The 22,018-nt window shown below is 49.0% G+C and overlaps 1 protein-coding gene across 1 annotated transcript; it reads left to right on the forward strand.

Annotated features, from left to right (window-relative positions):
• The first annotated feature begins 5,218 nt into the window (after nt 1-5,218).
• LOC120697240 lies at nt 5,219-7,491 on the forward strand. Its single transcript, XM_039980398.1, has 3 exons — nt 5,219-5,592; nt 5,679-5,736; nt 7,081-7,491. Exons 1-3 carry the CDS (start codon nt 5,321-5,323, stop codon nt 7,129-7,131), a joined length of 381 nt encoding a protein of 126 aa, XP_039836332.1. The 5' UTR covers nt 5,219-5,320; the 3' UTR covers nt 7,132-7,491.
• Nucleotides 7,492-22,018: the final 14,527 nt, after the last annotated feature.

Genomic DNA, 22,018 nt, shown 5'->3' on the forward strand with positions numbered 1-22,018 from the left:
CGAGCCTTGCTCCTGCATATCGCATTTTCCTCGCGAAGCTGCTCATACATGTTGCTCAAGGCTGAGGAGTAGCTGAACGAGAGTGCTGTCCTGACGCTGTAGTCGGGCATCATGATGTTCAGGTTGCGGTTAACCCGATCTGCATAGGCCTGAGTGGTCTCATCCCTCAGAGGAAACACACTGTAAGGAGTATCTATCACCTCTGCATTATGCTTCTCTGAGAACTCCTCAATAGCCCTCCTAGCTGCAATCTCCCAGGAGTCTGCCAGCTTCCTACCATAAACAGTGAGCTGCCACGAGTCCCAATCCAAGCGAGCGGGGCAAGCAGGAATCTTCACAATCATCTGACAGCGCTCGGTGCCCAGCAAGCTAGACTCGTGTCCGGAGTACTGTGGGGGCTCAGTGTAGTCAAACGCCCTGAGCATCTGCCACAGCAGATGAGGAAAGTGGCCGGTGTGGAGGGCACTGGAGTGCGCCCAACCCTCAGCGTCCACGATCACGTGCGTGAAGCTAGCCATCTGTAAGAACACATAACGCTAGCGTAAGTCACAGTTTTCAAAAGAAACAGGTTTAAACTTGGCAACGCAACACAAATAAATTTTTAAGAACACATAGTAAAAACATGGTGATCCAAATAAATTTTTGTGAAGCGCAACCGAAGGTAACAAAACAAACACACAACTCAGGAATACAAGATGCATGCCACGTTCTAGCGTTTCTCACCCAAACAAGTACCAAAATATGGTATACGAGAGCAATCGGTGGCACAATTACGTTCTCTCCCTATATATAGACTAGTCGTTCCTACGATCAAGGATTTTATAACGCGCTTACGGAGTTAGTTTCCTGCAGAAGAACACAGAGACAGATATAAATATCCATTTCTGGACCCTTCGTGCCAGCACACACGAACGGCCCCCATGTGTCCTACGCCACACGGGTAACGCATATGCAGTTTCCCACATATTCCCACATACATTACCATCCACTATAGAGATGGCACCCAGACGTTCGACGCTGAATGGGCAGCGCTGCATACGTCACAACAACGTATTCACTTCCCGTACAGTCGCCTTACGGGACATCCAAGGGTAGACGTGTCCCAAGGGTCACGGTCATGGCCAACCGCATGACAGGTTTACATCTCGTAACATTGCCTTACGAAATGGCCGTGATCACAATCACACGACATGAAATCCGCACTCCATATCAGGCGGCAGATAGCGACAGGCTCGTTTGAATTGAGCCTTATCACCTCCTCGTATGCTCAACATACGGGACCCGCGCACGTATGAAACACGTGGGCTATTCTAAGGACTACCAGAATGCTTACCTTGCTTACCTTAGCATAGGTGCGTCGTTACCGAAATAAGGTTTAACAAAAAGTAAAAGCTGGAAGTGCTGGAATAAAATAGATACTTAGTTGCCACCTAACTTATATAACATAATTAGGGCATACGAACTATCTATTCTATTCCTTAGCGCATTTAGCGTCAACTTTTCGAAAAACCCGAAATCGTTGCAAGGTAATCACCCCAGTGCAATTTAGAGCTCTGATGCCAGCTGTAGCAGCACCGTCCAAATTAAACCGGCTTAAATGCACTAACCATCATCTTAATACTTAATCAAGTTACTGTGCACTTAAAACGGTGTAACCTGACAGGCTGTCGGGTAAAATCCCGATTAAACTACTGTACTCCAGGATCACAATTGCACTTAGACCCGTACGAAGACGAGCACAGGTGTTACCAGCAACAGAAATCTTCAAATTAATTTACAACACAGGTTTTACATAAAAGGGTTTAAATACAAACAACAGAGTTCAAACGCACAGCGGAAGTTTAAAACTGAGTTCGAAATACAATACGATAGCTACGACGACGATAAAAGGTGAGCTCCACATCCTGCCCACCGATGTGATGCCAACCTGCCCAATCTTCACGGGGAAGACGGGGCCCACTCGACGGTCCAACCTGGAGGAAGCGGCTGTCCAATCCAGGACGCACAGATCTCCTCGAAGTCCGCCGGGACACAACCTGCTCAAAAGGGGTTACAACAACAACCCTGAGTATACTAATACTCAGCAAGGCTTACCCGACTCTGGGTATACTTAGCCCATTACCTAGACATGCAAGGCTTTTTGGTTCTGGAGTTCGGTTGCTGAAAAGCCGCTAGAAGTGAATCCTTACTTTCAATGTTTTAGCTCCGGTTAGTACATCAAGTATTAACTAAGTTCGCCTAATCATCTAGAGCACACATGGTAGATCAGATTAATCTTCAGAACAACAGATATAGCATTCCATCATTACTTTTCAATACTTATTCCACTTCTTACTACGATGTGACAAAGAGATCAAGGCTCTCATAACCGCGAGTCACGGCGAATCGATCCGATTTAACCTTGCAAGGTGGACCTAACTCACACGACACATGTAAGCCCCGTCGGGCCTCGCGCGTCAACTATTTCCACATTACCACGGCATCTGAACTACGCCTGCTAAAACCCAGGTGATGGGCCCCTCGCAGTGAACTCCCGGAGAACCCGGAGGCGGCATCCTATCCAACACCCGCCAACTCCCACGCCCAGCGTAGCATGGCGGAATTCAAATCACCGCTGTAAGGTGGTACACAGCTTACCGGTTTCGACTACCTCCTACTTCCGGTATGTGGTTAGTACTGTTCAATCCTCGATCAGCACTGCCAACAACGGAACGGTCCTCAATCGACACAGGCGGAACTTACTTTCCATCTATTCCATACCAAAACCAACTCATTTCCGCCCGGTCTCCATTTCTCTTTACTCAACAAATAATTCCAAGCCAAAACTAAGGGATCAAGACCCTAAACTCGCGAGTGACAGAATCACTCGACTTCTACCGAAATCCTAATTAGCAAAGCATTTCTATCGACACCCGCATACTAGTATAGGCCCACGGTACCTAGGGAAAACATGCATACTATGGTTCCATTCAACTCCTAGAGCATAAATGCACAATACTTAAATAAACATTGAATAATTTAAATTATGGTTATGCTCCGGGGCTTGCCTTGCAGGTCAGCGGGGTTAATAAAGTCTGCTGGAGCGTGCTCAACGGTGACCTGCTGCTGCTCCTCTGCTCGTGGCTCCTGGACCGGCTCAACGATCAGCTCGTGGACAGCTTCGTTCGCGGCGTCTACACGAATAAAATATGCCATGCAACAGATTAGAACCCAGCAATACATGAATGCTACTGATGCGATTCCAAAAGTTAGAATATTTTAGCCTGAAGCGTTTCCTTCCAAAAACAACTAACAACACCTAAATAACGAAAAGAGCACGGCTAGGGCAAACTATAAGCAAAACCCTATATTGCAAACATTATCTAGCAACACAATTAACCAGCGTAATGCGAAGACAGTAAAGCATGCCAAAGAATTTTTCCAGCAATTAAAGATATAGAAACACATTTCTTTTAGCCCTAGAAAAGGAAAGCAAACACTAACAGATGCACAACCAAGCATAAAGGCTAAGCATCTAAAAATTTTACAGTGGATTACACATGCAAGGACAAGGCCACTGCAAATTTTTCATAATTTTTAGAGCAACAAAACAAGTGGTACAAAATAAACTAGGTTAAACACAAATTGAATTTTTCATCAGAGAAAAAGTGACAATTCACATGAACCAGTATTTTTCCTCTGAAGATCATTATTTTAGAAATCTAACAAAATTTGTTTGGCATTTTTCGCATTTTTCTGTGAATTTACACGGATTTTTAAAGTTTCAGCTAAAATAAGAAATGGAAAACAACAAAAAGGGGGGGGCTGACAGCCGGGCCCACTTGCCAGGGACCCAGGCCCGCCCCCCACCTCCTCTGTTTCATGCGCGCCGCGCGCGCCACGGCCGTGGCCGGCGGGGCGGCCAGCACCGCGGCGGCGGCGGCGTCCCGGCCCGCCCGCTGCTCGCCGGCGGCGCGGCGCGTCCCGCCCGCGGCCCAGGCAGCTCGGCGGAGCCGGCGCCCGCGGCGGCGCAGGGGGGGGGGGGGGGGGGGGGGCGCGCGCGCAGCGCGCTAGCGGCGGGGCAGGGGCTGGGCGGCGACGGCGCGCGGCCGTTCCGGCCCGGCCGGCGGCGGAGGCGGCGCTAGGCGGCGGGGGTGGCGGTCTGCGGCGGCTGGCGGCGGTGCGACGCGCGACAGCGGTGCGACGCGCGACAGCGGTGCGACGCGCGACAGCGGCGCACGGGGAGGCGCAGGGGCGGCTGGCGGCGTGTGCGCGCGGTGGCGGCGCGTTCGCGGCGGCGCGGCGGGGATTCGACACCGGCGGCCGCGGAATCGGGTGGGGGAAAAGGCCGGTGAGCGAGGGGAGGTCGCGATTGAGCTCACCGTGGGTCGATTTTGGGCGGAGGAGACCTCGGAGAGGGAGCTCGACGAAGAGGGGCGGAGCTCGGCGGGAACGACGATGGCGAGCGGCGGTCTGAGCTCGGTGCTAGGTCGATTCGGCCGGGGTAGGGCACGGCCGCGCTCGTGGAGGGATGGACGAGCTTCGGCGCGAGGTTGCGCCGCTCGGAGTGCGACGAATCGAGGCGGGGCGGCGAGGGTTGGCCGGAGCGACGAACGACGGCGATGTCGCTCGGTTCTGCTCGCTCGCTCGAGCTCGACCTAGCTCAGAGGAAGGAGGAAGGAGGATTGGAATGGCACGGGAAGCTTCGAGGCGACCGTGAGAGGAGAAGAGCGGCGTCGGGCGCGATTGCCGACGCGTGGACGCGCTCGCCGGCGACCACGGCGGCGGTATGGGCGTCGGGGCACAGTGCCGAGCACAGGAGGGGCACTGTTTGTTCGTTTAATGATTTTAGCCCGAGTTTGACAAGTTGAAACTCAATTTTTCATATAGGAACTTGAAATTTGGCCAAAATAAAAGTTGTAGAGAAAAAGAAGATCTACAACTTTTGTTTTGGGCGGAAGTTGATTTGGAGCTCAGATCAAGGACAAAAACGAGATCGAACACAGCTAAGTAGATGTTTACTAAGCGAACGCGATTAGCGTTAACGACGAATTTGAGTCCACGATTAGCGAGATAAATCGTGATTAGCAGGACGATTAACACAGGGGTGTTACACCTGGGCGACGGGGGTCCATTTTTGAAATTTCTTGGAACGGCCATATATTTTTGAAATTTTAATTTTTTTAAATATAAAAATGAAAAAAAGGCCAACTTGGGTTAGAAAAGCCCACAACATGACCCAGGCCCATAGGCCGGCCACTCACTCGCCTCCCAAGCCGCCGCCGGCGAGAAGAAACAGAAGGAAACCCTAACTGAGCCAGAGCGATCGCAAGCGGAGACGATGGCCGGGAAGGCGGCCGCGGCGTCGGCGAGGTGGGCGGAGGGGTACCCGTGGAGGGAGAAGCTGGCCAAGTATAAGGGGGAGCTCGGGAAGGGGGTGTGGGGGTACTGGGAGCTCGGCGCGTGGAAGCCGCTCGGCATCAGCGCCCGCAAGCGCGCCCGCCTCCGCAAGGAGGTCCTCCTCGCCGGCGAGGACTGGACCTACGACCCGCCCCGCGGCGAGATGCGCACCAAGCGCAAGGGCCACAAGTGCGACCGCATCTCCGCCGAGAAGTGAGCGCGCATTTCCTGGACTTGTGTGTCCGATTTGCTTATTCAGTCAGTGGGTTGTGTGATTGATGTTTCATTCCGTTTCTCAGGCGCGCGAATACCGTGGAGCTGATGAAGAAGATGCCCCAGATGCTGCTCGACTACAAGGTTTGCGTCTACCTTATCTTAGCTACCTTCTGCTAACTAGATTTGTACGTTTGAAATTTGAATTCCAATCCAGTGTGCACATACATACTGCACTCATGTTAGTGATCCTTGTGTATGCCAATTTCAAGCCCATACTGGCTGTTCAGATGTGTCATTTAACTGGTAGCTTTTGATTGCTGAGCATATCGTAAAATTCATCTATTTTGTATGGAGTATTATGTGCTGCTGAAGACTACTTAGCTTAGCTAATTAGGCTCCCAGTAACATTTGTTCAAACTTCGAATGATGTAATCCATTCCCTTTGGTTTCATTCTATCACGGTATATATCAGTTGACAAAAAAAGCCTGTGGAGATTCACTGTTTTGTCTAATGTATAACACTATGTTTTAGAGCTTGAGACCGTCTTTGTCTTATATCACAGTCTGTCAGAGCATGTGTGGGTGTATTGCCATATTCTTGTTCAAAAACCAACTTATGTTAAGATTTGGTTGAACCTAGGTGGTTGATCTTCAGTTTAAATGTAAACTAGTTGTTCTTGTGCTTTATCAATGGTAAAATGTAACCATGTTTGGAATCAAGCCCACTAAAATAGAGAAGACATGAGACCTGGGTATTGTTTGGTTTAACTTCCTAGTACCAAGGCAGAAGCTTGTCTATGCATGCGCCCAGAAAAATTCACTCAGATGCTACCTATTGGCTGAAATGCAGCCTATCCAGTGATAAGCTGCAGGTAAGGTGTAACTGGGCAGCAGAAGCCCTTAGTCTTTGGCTTATCATCAGCATAAGCATATGCCAGTGATCCCAGCATTGTACACCAAGTATATTTTTGGAGCCTAGATATAAGCCTAAATTTCGTTTTAAAAAGAAGAAGTTTGTGGGCTTGTTCCGTGATCTCATAATTTGACAACAGGTAATGGTGTTTACAAGAAACATGGTCTAAGACTTCCATAAGGTCAATAATACAACTGATAAAATAAACATAAACCACACCAAGCATATCTATGAACGTTGATCGAGAAGTGCTATAATGATCTACACTTCTGTACTGTCAACAAAATTTCCAGATGGTTGCTCACATCTTGTTAGGCTAATAACAACTTAAATTGGGAATTACTTTCGTACCTGTGCTACTAGTTTTGGTCTAGCTGCCACTCAAATATCAGCTGTCGGTGATCCAACTTTTTTAGCCCGCATTGACCTTGGTGTGCAAAGATGCCTTGTTTGTGCTTTAGACCAGATGTAATGATGGCTGTGATAGTGATTGAACGGAGGCATCCTTTGAAAAAGATCTAACTGGCTCATCTTTGTCTGTTTGTGCTGCAATCCTCTTTTTTCCCATCCAGAAACGTAGGTGGGAGAAAAAGATGAAAGAGGAGGACAGCGGAAAGAGCTGATATCAAGCTGCTCCTTCATGGTGCTGCTCTTCCTAAATAAGGTTGAAACGTTCAGGAGGTTTATAGGATGGCTAGATTCGGATGCATCAGTTTCTTTTTGCATGGTGGATTCCTGCGCTCCTGTATTCTGATGCAACTTTGGATGCACAATCCTTGATTGTAATCTTTCCAACACTTGTGCCACTTCTGATGAACTGGTATTTTGTTGAGGCAAATCAGTTATAAGTATTACCTTTGTCAAATAATTTTGTTCATCATGTAAGATCATTGCTGCTAGTCTTGTTTTATTTACTTACCAAGTTAAAGTTACTGAGTACTGTCAAAAGAATTTTTGTTCATAATGTAAGATCATTGCTGCTAGCTGTGTTTGTGTTTGCTTACCGTTGCAGACAGAAGTCTGGTTGTCTCAGAATTTTGTTCGTCATGCAAGATCATTGCTCATAGTTGTTCTTTTGTTTACTTAGTGATACCGACAGAAGAGTGTAATAAGGTCCTTTTCACAAGATATAAGGGGAAGCATGTACAGAATGGTTAGTACCGTCCCCAGTTGTTGCCATGTTCTTTCCTGCAAAAAAAATTTGGTCCACTGAGTTCACTGTTTATTGCCAACTTGCTCTATCTTTCCGGTTGATATGCTATGCTAATGCTTGTTCTGCTTGAAAGCACAACACGTTTTTGGCAGGATGTGGCGGAGGCCACTCTCTTACCAAACAGGGTCAGTCTGGCTTTCCACGGACCAGAAGGACGGCCATCTCACTATCTCAGCAGCTCGTCCACTCTCCAAAAGCTCACGCCTTGAGCTCGTGACTTCTCTAGAACTTCCATTTTACAAAAAAGTCTTCCTTTTCCTGCCGAATTCATGGTGAATCGTGCTGCTGTAGCTTGAAATTCATGTTGAAATAACTTTTCAAAAAAAAATCACGTTGAAATTCTTGACCAGTTGTTCTGTTTCATGTGAAATTCGTACCGTCCCCTATGATAAGTGCGTCGTTGAAGACAACTTTCTGGGCAACTCATGCTTGTCCACCATTTACCGCTCCTTTTCTGTCTGGGATTACTCGTGCCTGCCCACCATTTACCAAGCTTTGCAAATCTTAGCAAGAAAAGCGACAAGGGATTCGCACTGGGGCGAAAACCAATCCGAGGCTCGGCACAAGGAATGGTGAATAACGCGGATTGAATGACATTGTACGGGATAAGGAGGCGAAGAAGATATGGATTTTGATAAAAAAGAGAGTATGGTGATGAGCAGGCAGGAGAATAAAGGGGGGCGGAGGTAGATGACTATACTCCAAGTGGGGTTATCCTCCAATCCAACGGTGGTGCTGTCCGTGTCACCTTTACCTCCTTTTCATGTCAGCAGAAATTCTATCTTCAGATGCTTGCTGGTTTAGCTTCCTCTCTAAGTAAAATCCGTTGGTTTCTTCTGATCATTCTTCAGATCAACAAGATTAATTGTTGAGCTGATCTGAGACTCTCAGCTGGCTGAACTGGTCGTTTTTCATCAGATTTGTTGTTTTCAACCTTTGAAGATCAATCTGATGCAATATAGTGCACCAATGTTCAGTAACAGCAAGCTTACTGATGGAATTGTAGAAGTCGATGGTCACTTACTGCTGGTAAGACGGACATGTTGAATTCCTGCTAATTCTTTCTTTTTGTAAACATGGATATGTCATCGTGATGTGCACTGTTCTGCAATCTGAGCCGTAGGTTGCACGACGTTTGGTGCACTGCCACATCACCTATCTTATCGCTTATCAGCTTACCTTTCTTTCCTGGGAATGATGGGAAAGCCACAACACTAACAGTGACCCCCAAGAGCTGAAACTTTTTTTTTCTAACAATGAAGAAATTGGCGTGGTATTGTTAGCAGTTGTTTAGCACGTCAACCTTATCTTCTTAAAGTGTTGGTGCAGTTTTCAGAACTACCTGCAGTGCCCAGAGCGCATAGATGGACACAGCATGAGACGATCATGTTGGGATCTCAGCTTCTTACCCACCCAAACAGGGAGCAGGAGCAGTATGAAAGCGGCGATGAAGGTGGGTACTTAATTCTTCAGCAATAACTAGAAAATTCAACCCTTTACACTGTGGAGAGAGGAGGCTATTTATACCCCTAGCCCTCGGCTAGGTTTCCCCAAATTGCCCCCTTCTAACTCATTTACAGCTCACTTACAGCCAGTTTTAAGGTAAAATTACAGAGTGAGAGGTGTACAAATCCGACCTTCTCACGTATTCACGTTTTACACACACGCCTACACCCGCCGAAGGGCTTCGAGTCCTTCGGGGTACTTCGGAGGTCGCACCCTCGAATGCTCCGTCTTCAAGCGATCAGCCGTCACCTTCGGCCGCACGAAGATGGGATCCTTCATTTGTCGGCGGCGAATGTCTTGATCTTTAAGCTTGTGCCTCTGAGTAGCCACTTGTCACCTTCGGCCTGCCGACGATGCGATCAACTGTCTCCTTCGGTCTCCCGAAGGTGAATCCTTCGAAGTTCCACAGGTTGCGGGCCTCAGGCTTGTGCTCCTGAGTGTTCGGCCCTCACCTTCGGTCCCGAAGGTGAGCTTCTCGGTCCCCGGTGTCTCTGTTGGCACCGAGCACCCTTCGTGCGCGCTTGTTACTCGACACCGGAGCCCTGCAGACATGTTAGGAGATGTTTTCGAGGTTGGGATTATCCTCCGGGCGCATTCCCGACGGTTCAATCCCCAACAGTAGCCCCTCGAGGGCGAGGTCCGAAGCTGACGGTCCGAACCCGCGTTAATGAAGAAGATTGCGCGTAACCTTCGGGAAGCTCCCGATGAAAAACGTCTCCCGAACCGTCGGCTGCAACGGTCGATTTTGGTGGTGTACGTGTCAGGCTCCGATTGCGCCGCTTGGGCGGCCGTCTCCTCGATTTTACTGTTGGTACTATTGCTTTCCCTCGCCTATATAAGCGGAGGGGGTAAATCCTGTGCCCTCTCGAGCTTTTTTTTTTACCTTCGACGCTTTCCACTATAAAGCGCTTCTTCCGAAGGTTCCGCTTTCGTGCGTGATCAAGCCGCTCGTTTTTCTCGGTGTAAGTGGATTAGTGGTTCATGGCTCGCACTAAGCAAACAGCAAGGTTGATCGAAAGTTCGTTTGAACCCTTTTTCCTAATTTGTCTTTCTTCGTTTTGGTGTAGATATGGCATTCATTAAGAGGGCGGTTCTTCGTGCAGACTCTGGTCCAGCTCCCGAAGGAGAGATGAGTGCTTCACAGCCGCCTCAGCAGCAGCAGTCCAGCGAGAGCCTTTCGGCGGTGTCCGCGGACGTTTCGGAACTGATGGCTCCGGAGAAACGTAAGACTCTGCTTTTTGAGCCATCTGTCATTTCTCAGAGCACGATAGACTTCTACGTTTCGAAAGGCTATTTCACCGAAGATGTTTGTCGTCCTCCAGGGGGAAGTGATTCCTGTACCGGAGACCGGCGAGATTGTGGTTTTTAAGGATTTTTTTACTGCGGGGATTAGACTTCTGATGGATTCACTTGTGCCGAAGCTTTTGGAGCCATTCAACATGAAGCTGCACCACTTCACCCCGAACGGGATTGTTGCTTTGGCCAAGTTTTTGTGGGTGGTGCGGACCTTCGGAGGAGAAGTGTCCGTGGATGCCTTTTGTAGGCTTTTTCAGCTGCATTGACAGCCTCGCAAGGTGTATGTGGATGAGGACGCTGAGCTTAGCGAGGTTCAGAATGGCTATTGCACCTTCGTTCCTCGCAAGCCGAACAAGAGGATTGGCCTAGAGAAGGTTATGCTTTCGACGGCTTATAAGAACAAGTGGGAGGGGAACTGGTTGGGATACTGGTTTTACGCCAAGATTGGCTTTCTTGATCCCGAAGGTTCTGACGAGGAGGAGTATCTGTTGGTTTCGGACATCGAGATGTTCGAACACGTCTATCAGCCTACCTATAGCAAGCGTGGGCTGGGTTTCAAATCATGCCTGGAGGCCTTCATGACGGCTTGCCAAATTTGTGGTGGTAGGATGTGGTGGAGGAGTTTTTGGCTGCGAAGGTTTGGCCTTTGTCTGCTGGCTGGTCTCCGTTGAGGTTCAAGCGTAAGCGTTTTGCTGGCTTGAAGTATGACGTGACGTCTCCGATTTTTGGGCTTCAGAGACCCGAAGGTTGCAGCGACGAAGTTATAGTGGCTGAGCTGGAGCGGCAGGCTATGGAGATATTGGGTCCCTGGAACAGGAAGGAGTATGGCTCTTTGGTGGAGGTGTGTGGGGAGAACCTTCAGTTGAACCGGTGTTTGGCTGAGATGGGCATGGCTTATGAGCCTCGGCCGGTGCCGGCGAACGCCATTCCGAGAATGACGCCGCCCGGGGACGTTGGTTCGGAGGTTCCCGGGTCGAAGTCTAAAGGTAAGGCTAAGGTGGAGGAGGTGGGGAGTTCCGGGGCTGTTGGCACGCGGGGGCGCGGGCGTGGCCGGAAACCTTCGAGCATGAAGGTTTCTATTGCGAGGGCTGAGAGCGCCAAGAGGAAAGCACGAGATGAGGAGGTTTCTTCAGGCGATAGCGGTACGCCCTCATTTATGGAAGAGCTCATGGGGACGGTGGGCGGGGAGATTGTAGTTCCCGAAGGGAGGCTTTTTAGATCCCGTTATGATCTTAGCGATGAGTACGGGACCATACTTTTTGGTTCCGGCCGTCGGGTTGAGGTGGCGAGGGCGCTGATTAATCTTTATTCTTCCCCCAAAGGTATAACAAAACGCCGGAGGATTCAGAGTCTCGTTAAGACTGGCTCCAAGCCTTCGGACATTCCGAAGCCGCCGGAGCCTAAGCCCACCAGGGCTGCGGCCGGTGCCCCGAAGGATCCGGCCCCGATGACGGTGGTCGCCACGCCTACCCTTGCGGCGGGTGTCGAGGAGGGGGAGATTGTGGTTGGTGAGACGCTGCTCTCTCTCAGGGGCGGGGATTTCCCCGGTGGGTCGTCGGCTCTACCTTAGGATAAGGAGGTGGAGATGTTGGAGGGATTGAATCTCGACGAAGCTGGTAAGCTTTGCTTCCCTGTTTTTGTGAACCCTTTGTTTGTGACCTTATAATATCCCTCTTTTTATTTCCTTCGCAGCTGTCTCTGCATCGATGAAGCAACTTTTGGCTCTGATGCACAGGCCTGGAACGACTGGAATTCTTCCTCCTGAAAAGGGTAGGGTGGAGTCTGATTACATTTAGCCTTTCTTCACTTTTTGGTGTCCCCGAAGGTGATTTTGTGTTTGATTCAGAGTTTAATGCAGCCGTGGCAGAGACGTCTACCTCTGACGCTGCCTTCATCGTTGCTGAGTTGAGCAAGAAGCTTGCCCACGCCAGCCGTATTTTGATGCAGAAGGCCAAGGCGGATACGGACCTTCGGGTGACTAGCGCCACCGAGAGATTGGGCCTAGCTAACAAACTACGGCGGGCTGAGGCAGAGGTTCTTGCTCTGAAGGACGAGAACCAGCAACTGAAGGTCAAGTGTTTGAAACTGGAGTCAACTGCTTCGGATAATGAGAAGGTTCTAGAGAGCCTTCGGAGGACTGTCGAGGGGGACGCAAATGAGAAGGCTGCCCTCAAGGGAAGGATCACCGAGCTGGAGAGGGTTCACGCTAAAATGGGTGAACTCGAGCAGGTCTTCACCGAGGTCGCTTCACGAGCCGATGGAGTGTACCAAGAGTACAAGAAGGCTCTTGCTGCTCTTGGCGCGGAGCCTTTACCCTTGCCTGAGCCGGCCGAAGGTTCCCAGGTCATCCTTCAGCTCTTGGATTGGTTGATGTCTGAGTTTGAGGGCCTCGGTGAGGTGATGAGCGTTGCAAATGACAACGCGGCCTCTGTTTCCTTCGAGGGGCTTGTTGGAAACCTTCTTCGCGCCGGCGCAGTTGATCTTGCCCGACTAGATGGTTTTCAGTATGTCCCCTACGAAGGTTTGGCTGAGGAGGTGGCAAAGATTCAGGAGGTGAAGGTTGCGTTTTTTGAACAGTTTTGGGAACCTTCGGGCAAGGTCGCCGTTCGGACTTTGGCAGCCGCTGCTACTGAGGTAGGGTTGGTTCCAGCAACCTTTCGTTTTTCTTCTGCTTGTTTTTTATTGGGTTCGTCTATTTTGTGCAGGGGTCGACTCCTGATCAGCCTTCGGAGGACAATCGAATGTCCGAGGCTCGCAGGTCTCCTTCGGGGAATGACGCCGGTGGTTCGTCGGGGGCTCAGGTCTAGAGATTAGTTTGTAGTTTACTTTGGTAGTTTCTGTCACTTGGTCTGTAAATATTCCCATGGTGCAGGATATGAACAACGCTATGGTATTGATGAGCTGGGAGGCTTTCAGTCTTGCTCGTCCTGGATGCAGCGTGGCAGAATATTTATGCTGGTCCGGTCGAAATTCATTGTAATCTGTTTTGCTCTTTCGTCTGAATGTGACCTTCGCAATTGCCTTTATCGTGGCTTCTTATTGCGTATCCTTCGGGTTTCCTTTCTGTGTGCATCCTTCGAGATGCCTGAGATGTCCTTCGGGTGTTTTGATTTGTGCATCCGACGAGATGCCTTGTTCTGTGCATCCTTCTTGGTGTTGTTTCTGTGCATCCTTCGAGGTGCCTTGTTATGTGCATCCTTTGAGGTGCTGTGTTTTGTGCATCCTTCGAGATGCCTTGTTATGTGCATCCTTCGAGGTGCTGTGTTTTGTGCATTCTTCGAGGTGCCTTGTTATGTGCATCCTTCGAGGTGTTGTGTTTTGTGCATCATTCGAGACGACGCTCGTTAGGGTTTTGTTTTTTTTTGGAAAAACGTCTCCCCCCCTTCCTAACGAGTTGTTGCCCGGAGGCAGTTTATGTAGAAAGGGGAGTTCTCTTTTGTGGAACCTTGATAGATTATTTGCTTACCACCGAGGCAATGCGCGGAAATTTCATATTTTTGGAAAAACGTCTCCCCCCTTTCTTGCGCGCTGTTGTCTTTGGGGGGTTTTGTTCTTTTTGTTTCGCGTGGATCGAGTGATTGTTGCCGAGTGGTTGGATGGAAAAACGTCTCCCCCCTTTCTGGCATCCATATTTCGATCGTTCCGAGGGTATTTTTCTTTTTGTTTTGTGCCGAAGGTCTTTTGGTTTGGTTAGTTTTAAAAGTCAAAGCCCCCTTTTTTGCCGAAGGTTTATTTGTTTCGGACCTTTTGAAGGTCGAAGCCCCTTGGCGTTCTTTTTGCACATTTTGTGACCTTGGTGCCGAAGGTTTTTTGGTTCAGACCTTTTAGAATGTGGAAGCCGCTTGACGTTCGTTTTGCTCTTTTTGTGCCTTTTTTGCCGAAGGTTATTTGTTTCGGACCTTTTGAAAGGTCGAAGCTCTTTGGCGTTCGTTTTGCGCTTGTTGTGCTTTTTATGCCGAAGGTTTTTTGTTTCGGACCTTTTATAAGGTCGAAGCCCCTTGGTGTTCGTTTTGCACTTTTTGTGCTTTTAGTGCCGAAGGTTTTTTGGTTCGGACCTTTAAAAGGTCGAAGCCCCTTGGCGTTCGTTTTGCACTTATTGTACCTTTTGTGCCGAAGGTTTTTTGGTTCGGACCATTTTGAAGGTCGAAGCCCCTTGGCTTTCATTTTGCATTTATTGTGCCTTTTGTGCCGAAGGTTTTTTGGTTCGGACCTTTTATAAGGTCGAAGTCCCTTGGCGTTTGTTTTGCACTTATTGTGCCTTTTGTGCCGAAGGTTTTTTGGTTCGGACCTTTTTGAAGGTCGAAGTCCCTTGGCGTTCGTTTTGCACTTATTGTGCCTTTTGTGTCGAAGGTTTTTTGGTTTGGACCTTTTTGAAGGTCGAAGCCCCTTGGCGTTCGTTTTGCACTTATTGTGCCTTTTGCGCCGAAGGTTTTTTGGTTCGGACCTTTTTGAAGGTCGAAGCCCCTTGGCGTTCGTTTTGATAAGTATGCAAAGTTTACGGATTCTGTATACTTTGCTAACTTACTGTTTTGTGCAGCATGTAGATGCTTGCCGAAGCTTGCCATTTGGGCTGCTTAGGCAAAGGTGACACTTTGTTTGGGGGAAGTTCATTGCATTGAAATAGTTTACAATGGGTCCGCCTCGTCAAAAACCTCACATCCGGTGTGGAGTTTCCCCTTGTGAGGAAAAGAGTACGTCACTTTTGCAATGTAAAAGGGACTGAAAATAACTGCGAAGGTCCGCGATCACTTATAGTTTCGCGATGCGGCCTTTTTACAAGCTTATATGTAGTACTTTTTAAGGTTGTCCACATTCCAAGGATGCAGCAGCTCATTGCCTTCGGCGTCGGACAGGTGATATGACCCTGGCCTGTTGCTCTTGATTACTAGGAATGGCCCTTCCCACTTGGGTTGAAGTTTGCCGGAGGTTTCGGCATTTGGCTTCCTTTTTAGGACCCAGTCTCCGACTTTGATGCTCTTTTTGACGATCTTCTTGTCTCTACACTTCGTGGTTTCCTATTGATACTTCTCTAGGTTTTCCGAAGCTTGTAGGATGTCTAGTTCCATGAGGTCTTTGTCATCCGAGGGGATGGCCTCCACTTGGTGGGTCACCCTTAGGCTTTGATTTTTAAGCTCCTCTGGTGTCATTGCTTCGGCACCGTAGAGTAGCCTGAATGGGGTGAACTTGGTGGTTCTTGATTCTGATGTGTTGTGGGACCAGATGACCTTCGGGAGTTCATCGACCCATTTGCCCTTTTTCTGATCAAACATGCATTTTTTAAGCTTCCGAAGATGATACCATTGGCTCTTTCGACGGCCCAGTTGGATTGCGGGTGGTATACTGAGGCAATGATTACCTTCGTGCCCACACTGTAATAGAATTCTCTGAATAGATGTGAGTCAAACTGTTTGCCGTTATCGACAGTGATCTCCCTTGGGATCCCGAACCTGCAGATGATGTTATGCCAGAAGAATTTTCTGATTGTTTCTGATGTGATGTTGATGAGTGGCTTAGCTTCGATCCACTTTGTGATGTACTCAACAGCAACTGCTGTGTACTTGTAATTGCCCTGGGCTGTGGGTAGAGGTCCCTCTAGGCCTATTCCCCATCTTTGAAGGGGCCAGGTCGGAGGTATCAGCTGAGTTGATTCCGAAGGTTTGGAGGACTTCGGGCCCATCATTTGACATGCTTGGCATGTTTTCACTATGTGCTGAGCGTCCTTCAGCGCCGTTGGCCAGAAGAATCCTTATCTGAAGGCTTTGGAGACAAGTTGTCTGAAGCCAATGTGGGATCCACAAAATCCGGAGTGAATTTCCTTGAGGAGCTCGATTCATTCAGTTATCGAGATGCACTTTAACCATGGGCTGGTTACACCTGACTTGAACAACTCTCCCTCGGATATAACATAACCCCTCGCTCTCTGGAACATTTTTTTCTCCTCTTTTTCATTTTGCAGCTCGATGTTTCCCCGAAGGTACTCCATTATAGGTGTTCTCCAATCTTCGGCTGAGATTACTGAAACCTGTTTTTCTTTTTTTGGCTTGACTGAAGGTTCTGTGATTTCTTCGAAAAATACATCCGAGGCTAATTGTTCCCTTCTGGATGCTGCTTTTGATAGCTTGTCAGCTTCGTCGTTCAAATACCTCGGGATATGGACGATGTCAAAGCCCTTGAAATTCTTCTCCATGGCTCTGACGGCATCGAGGTACTCGATGAGTTCTGGTTTTCTTACCTCTGCGTCTTTTTCAATGTGGTCTCTGACAACCTTCGAATCTGTTCTGACTATGAAGTTTTGATGGCCGTGGGCTTTCATTTTGCGAAGGCCCAGGAGCAAAGCTTCATACTCGGTGGTGTTGTTGGTTGATGATTCGAGGTTGCCGAATCTTAGGTGTGCCGCATATCTTGTTTTTGCTCCCGAAGGAGATTCTATGATTGCAGCAATACCCGCTCCTTTGTTGCACCAGGCCCCGTCGCAGTGCACGATCCAGGTTTCAGTCGAAGGTTCCTCCTTGATGATTGGGGATGTCCATTCGGCAATGAAGTCTGCCAATACTTGTGACTTGATGGTTGTTCTTCTCTCGAAGTCTATGTGGAACTCAGAGAGTTCCGAAGCCCATTTAGCAATCCTGACTGAGGCCTCTCTGTTGTTGAACAAGTCATGCAGAGGTTGATCTGTAACTACGATTATCTTGTGAGCTTCGAAATAGTGTCGAAGCTTCCGTGCAGACATGACTACAGCATATGCAATTTTCTCTAGCTCTGAGTACATGAGCTTCGAGCATGCAAGAGCTTCGGATATGAAGTAAACAGGTAGCTGCTTCTTCTTTCCCTCGATTTCTCTCTCGAGTACGAGCGCTGCACTGACAGCGGAGTAGGATGCCGCGATGTACAGGAGCAACACATCCTTCGGGTCAGGTGAGGTCATTTTGACCATGTTCTGGAGATGGTTTTTGAGTGCCTGAAGGGCTTCGCTTTGCTCGAGGCCCCACTCGAATTTGTTTGCATTGCGAAGGACCTTGAAGAATGGTAGGCTTCGGTCAGCAAAGCGAGGGATAAATCTGTTTAGGGCTGCTATCCGCCCTGTGAGCTTCTGTACGTCCCTGATGGACTTGGGCTCCTCCATGTTCCAGAGAGCTTTTACTTTGTCGGGATTTGCTTCGATGCCTTTGGTGGACATGAGGCATCCAAGCACCTTTCCTTTGTGAACTCCAAAGATGCACTTGTTGGGGTTCAAGGACAGCCCTGCTTTTCTTAGGCTTGCGAAGGTTTCAGCCAGGTCTGCCATATGGTTACTTCTTATTGTACTGGTTACTACAATATCATCAATGTATGCCAGAACATTTCTTCTGAGTTGGTGCTCTAAGACCACCAAAGACATTCTTGAAAAAGACTGTCCTGCATTTTTCAATCCTCCGGGCATCCTCACGAAGCAGTAGGTGCCGAAGGGGGTTATGAAACTTGTTTTCTCTTCGTCTTCTTTCCTCATCCAAATCTGATGGTATCCGGAGAAACAATTTAGCAGAGACATTAGTTGACTGTTTGCCGCATCATCGATGACTCTGTCGATTCTTGGCAGCGGGAAGTCATCCTTCGGGCAGGATTTATTGAGGTCAGTGAAATCGATGCACATGAGCCACTTGCCATTCTTCTTTTTGACCGGCACGATGTTTGCCAGTCATGTTGGGTATTTGACTTCTCGAATAACATTTACATCTAGCAGTCTCTGGACTTCGGCCTTGACTGCTGCGACTTTTTCCTCTGCCATTTTGCGAAACTTCTGCTTCTTTGGCTTGATGTTTGGGTTGATGTCCAAGCGATGCTCAATGATATCTCTGCTAACGCCCCGTAGGTCACTGGCGGACCATGCAAAAACATCTTGATTCTTGCGGAGGAACTCAAGAAGCTCTTTTTCTTCCTCGTGCTCGAGGGTTGCATTGATGGTTACCATTTTATCGGGTAGATGTACGTCAAGGGGGACCTTCTTGACTTCGCAGTTTTCCTCGAAGGTTGCTTTCTCATGATCTCTCTGCTGCTCTTTGAAGGTAGCAGACTTGGATTCAGTCCGAATGTTGTGGACATTTTTCTGGCCTGGGGCGTATCCCCGCTCTATGTCCCGCGCAAGCTGCTGGTCCCCGCGGATGGTGATGACCCCCGCAGGAGCTGGAATCTTCATGCACAAGTACAATTGATGAACAATAGCTTCAAACTTGTTGATTGTCCCCCTTCCTAGGATTGCGCGGTATGGGTAGGGCATCTCTACCACATCGAAGGTGATGTGCTCTGTTCTTGCGTTGCCGTGTCTCCGAAGGACACAGCGAGCGACAGTTTGCCGATTGCGTTCACTCTCTTTCCTCCGAAACCCATTAAAGGGATATCCGAAGGTTGAAGCAGGCTTCGGTCGATGCCCATCTTGTCGAAGGTGTCGGAAAAAATGATGTCTGCAGAGCTGCCAGTGTCAACCAGTATCTTGCCAATCCTCCAGCCCTGAATGTTTGCCTCGATGACAAGAGCATTTGTGTGTGGGTAGCTGATGAGGTTGACATCTTCTTCGGAGAAGGTGATCGGAGAGTGTGAGCACTGGGTTCTCTTGGTTGGACCTTCGGAGACGATGCAATGGACTTGCCCGAAGTAGTCTCTGCGCTGTCTCTTGTTCTCGAAGTCCAGGGTGGATCCTCCGGAGGGCATGATCATTCCGAAGGTTGGTAGTGCCGCGGGTTGGCCATTTGTAGTTTGGTTTTCTTGTTTGGTTGGGTGGGCTGGGGGTGGTGGTAGCTGCTCTTGTGTTGGTTGAGGTTGGGTGGTGGGTTGACTGTGTTGTGTTTGCGGGTTTGGCTGCGGCTGCCAGTTGTGATTGTAGTTGTAGTTGAACATGTGTGGGCGGTATGCTTGGGTAAATGGGGGGGTGGAATGAACGAAGCTTGTGTGTACTGTATTTATTGAGGAGCTTGTGGAGTCTGAGGCCATGTAGTGTGCCCAACTAGCTTGGCTTTTTTCTCGAACTCCATTCTGTCAAGGGTCTTTTTCTTCTCCGGGCACTGGTTTGTTCTGTGGTCGGAGTCAGACCCTTCCTCTGCCGCGACCTCTGCCCCGTGCTCCGGACGAAGGTTGCTTGTCGTTTGAGTGCTTAGGTTCTGACTCTGGCGGTATCATGAAGGGATCGAAGGTTATCTGATCCTCATCATCATGCGAAAGTTCCAGAGGTAGGATGAGCTGCTGAGCTGGCTGCTCTTGCTGCCATGTTTGCTGATTGTATTTTTCTGCCTGACGCATGATTCTTCTTTGCTCGACCCTTCTGCGGTGGTCGGCGTCTGACTTCGCGTACTTCTTTGCTTCTGTATAGAGCTCCTCCAGGGTCCTCGGGGGCTCTCTTGTGAGGTGAGAAGCAAGCTGGCCAGGCAGGAGACCTTCGATGCATTTCTCGATCGCATCCTTCTCTGGGAAGTTTGGGATTTGAGCCTTCTTCTGAACGAACCTCCGGAAATAGTCATAGAGAGGCTCACGATTGTGCTGTGGGCACTTGAAGTCTTTCATAGTGTTGGTATTTAGCCTTCTGAATCCCTGAAAGTCCTGGAGGAGCCTGCCTTTCAGCTGGTACCAGTTGTTGATTGATTGCGGGGGAAGGTATGAGTACCAGTTGGCCACAGAACCTTCGCAGGCCATGACGAAAGACTTGGCCATGGTTGAGTCGTCACCTCCAGCCGAAGCGATGGTTGCTTCATAGGCCATGAGGAACTGGGTTGGATCAGTTGTTGCATTGTACTTGGGGAGCTGTGTAGGCTTTTAGCCGGGCGGCCATGAAGTTCGCTGCAGAGCGACTGAGAGTGGCGAGGTCGGGTCATATGGGAGGTTGATCGGTGGTGGCCTTCGGTCTTCATTGTGAGCGAAGGTTGTCTGGTGGATGATGCGGTTTTATTGTTGGAGAGAACCTTCGGGCATTTCTTGGTATGCCCTCTGCAAATTCTCAACTTCCGCCTCCATTTCTGCTAGTTTGCGCCTGGCCTCAGCTAGCTTGTTTGCCTGGTCCAGTGCCCTCTTTTTGGTGGCGAGCTGAGCTTCGATGTTCCTTTTCTTTATTTCCAGGGCCTTGGGCTTGAGTGCTGTTTCTGTGAGCTCCTTGGATTGGTTTTGATGAGCTTCGTTGTTTTCGGTGTCATCAACTGGATCTCCATGAAGAACAGTTTCGTTGTTGATGTCTTGAATTCGTGTGTTGGCTTCTTCGTGCTGCTCAGCGGTGTTGCTTGTGGTGCCGGCGGAGGCTTTCTTCTTCGCTGGGGCCATCAAAGGTTGTTTCTCGAGCTGCAACGGTGGGCGCCGCTGTTGGGATCTCAGCTTCTTAGACACCCAAACAGGGAGCATGAACAGTATGAAAGCGGCGATGAACGTAGGTACTTAATTCTCCAGCAATAACCAGAAAATTCAACCCTTTACACTGTGGAGAGAGGGGGCTATTTATACCCCTAGCCTTCGGCTAGGTTTCCCCAAATTGCCCCCTTCCAACTCATTTACAGCTCACTTACAGCCGGTTTCAAGGTAAAATTACAGAGTGAGAGGTGTACAAATCCGACCTTCTCACGTATTCACGTTTTACACGCACGCCTACACCCGCCGAAGGGCTTCGAGTCCTTCGGGGTACTTCGGAGGTCGCACCCCCGAATGCTCCGTCTTCAAGCGATCAGCCGTCACCTTCGGCCGCACGAAGATGGGATCCTTCATTTGTCGGCGGCGAAGGTCTTGATCTTTAAGCTTGTGCCTTTGAGTAGCCACTTGTCACCTTCGGCCTGCCGACGGTGCGATCGATTGTCTCCTTCGGTCTCCCGAAGGTGACTCCTTCGAAGCTCCATAGGTTGCGGGCCTCAGGCTTGTGCTCCTGAGTGTTTGGTCCTCACCTTCGGTCCCGAAGGTGAGCTTCTCGGTCCCCGGTGTCTCTGTTGGCACCGAGCACCCTTCGTGTGTGTGCTTGTTACTCGACACCGGAGCCCTGCAGACAGGTTAGGAGATGTTTTCGAGGTTGGGATTATCCTCCGGACGCATTCCCGACGGTTCAATCCCCAACAGATCACCACATCAATGTTCTCTTAAAATTCTGCTCCTTTTCTTGTCAGTAATATCAGTTGTCTGCAACAGATAAACATCAATGGGAATCAGAATCCATACAGAAATCGAGCAATTTCTATAAAAATTACTTGTTCTAGCAACAAAAGACAAAACAAATTTAGATTTCTTGAATGTGAGGAAGGCCTGGCGTACTGAATTTGTAGACTTGATAGTGGAGTATACCTTTTTGTGTGATAATTGGGTGGATACCACTAGTAGCAATGTTTAATAGTGGGCCAATTCCGCAAATAGCATGTATGACCTCACACTGCACATCTCTCTTAATAAAAATCGGACTCCTGCTCAACCTGAATCCCTTTTATTTTATTTCACAAGATTTTCAGAAGATTCATGTAAGTATCATCCTTAGTACAACGATTAGTGCTAGCACTGGACTCGTT

This window comes from Panicum virgatum, chromosome 3K, assembly GCF_016808335.1.
Source record: "Panicum virgatum strain AP13 chromosome 3K, P.virgatum_v5, whole genome shotgun sequence".
Lineage (NCBI taxonomy): Eukaryota > Viridiplantae > Streptophyta > Magnoliopsida > Poales > Poaceae > Panicum > Panicum virgatum.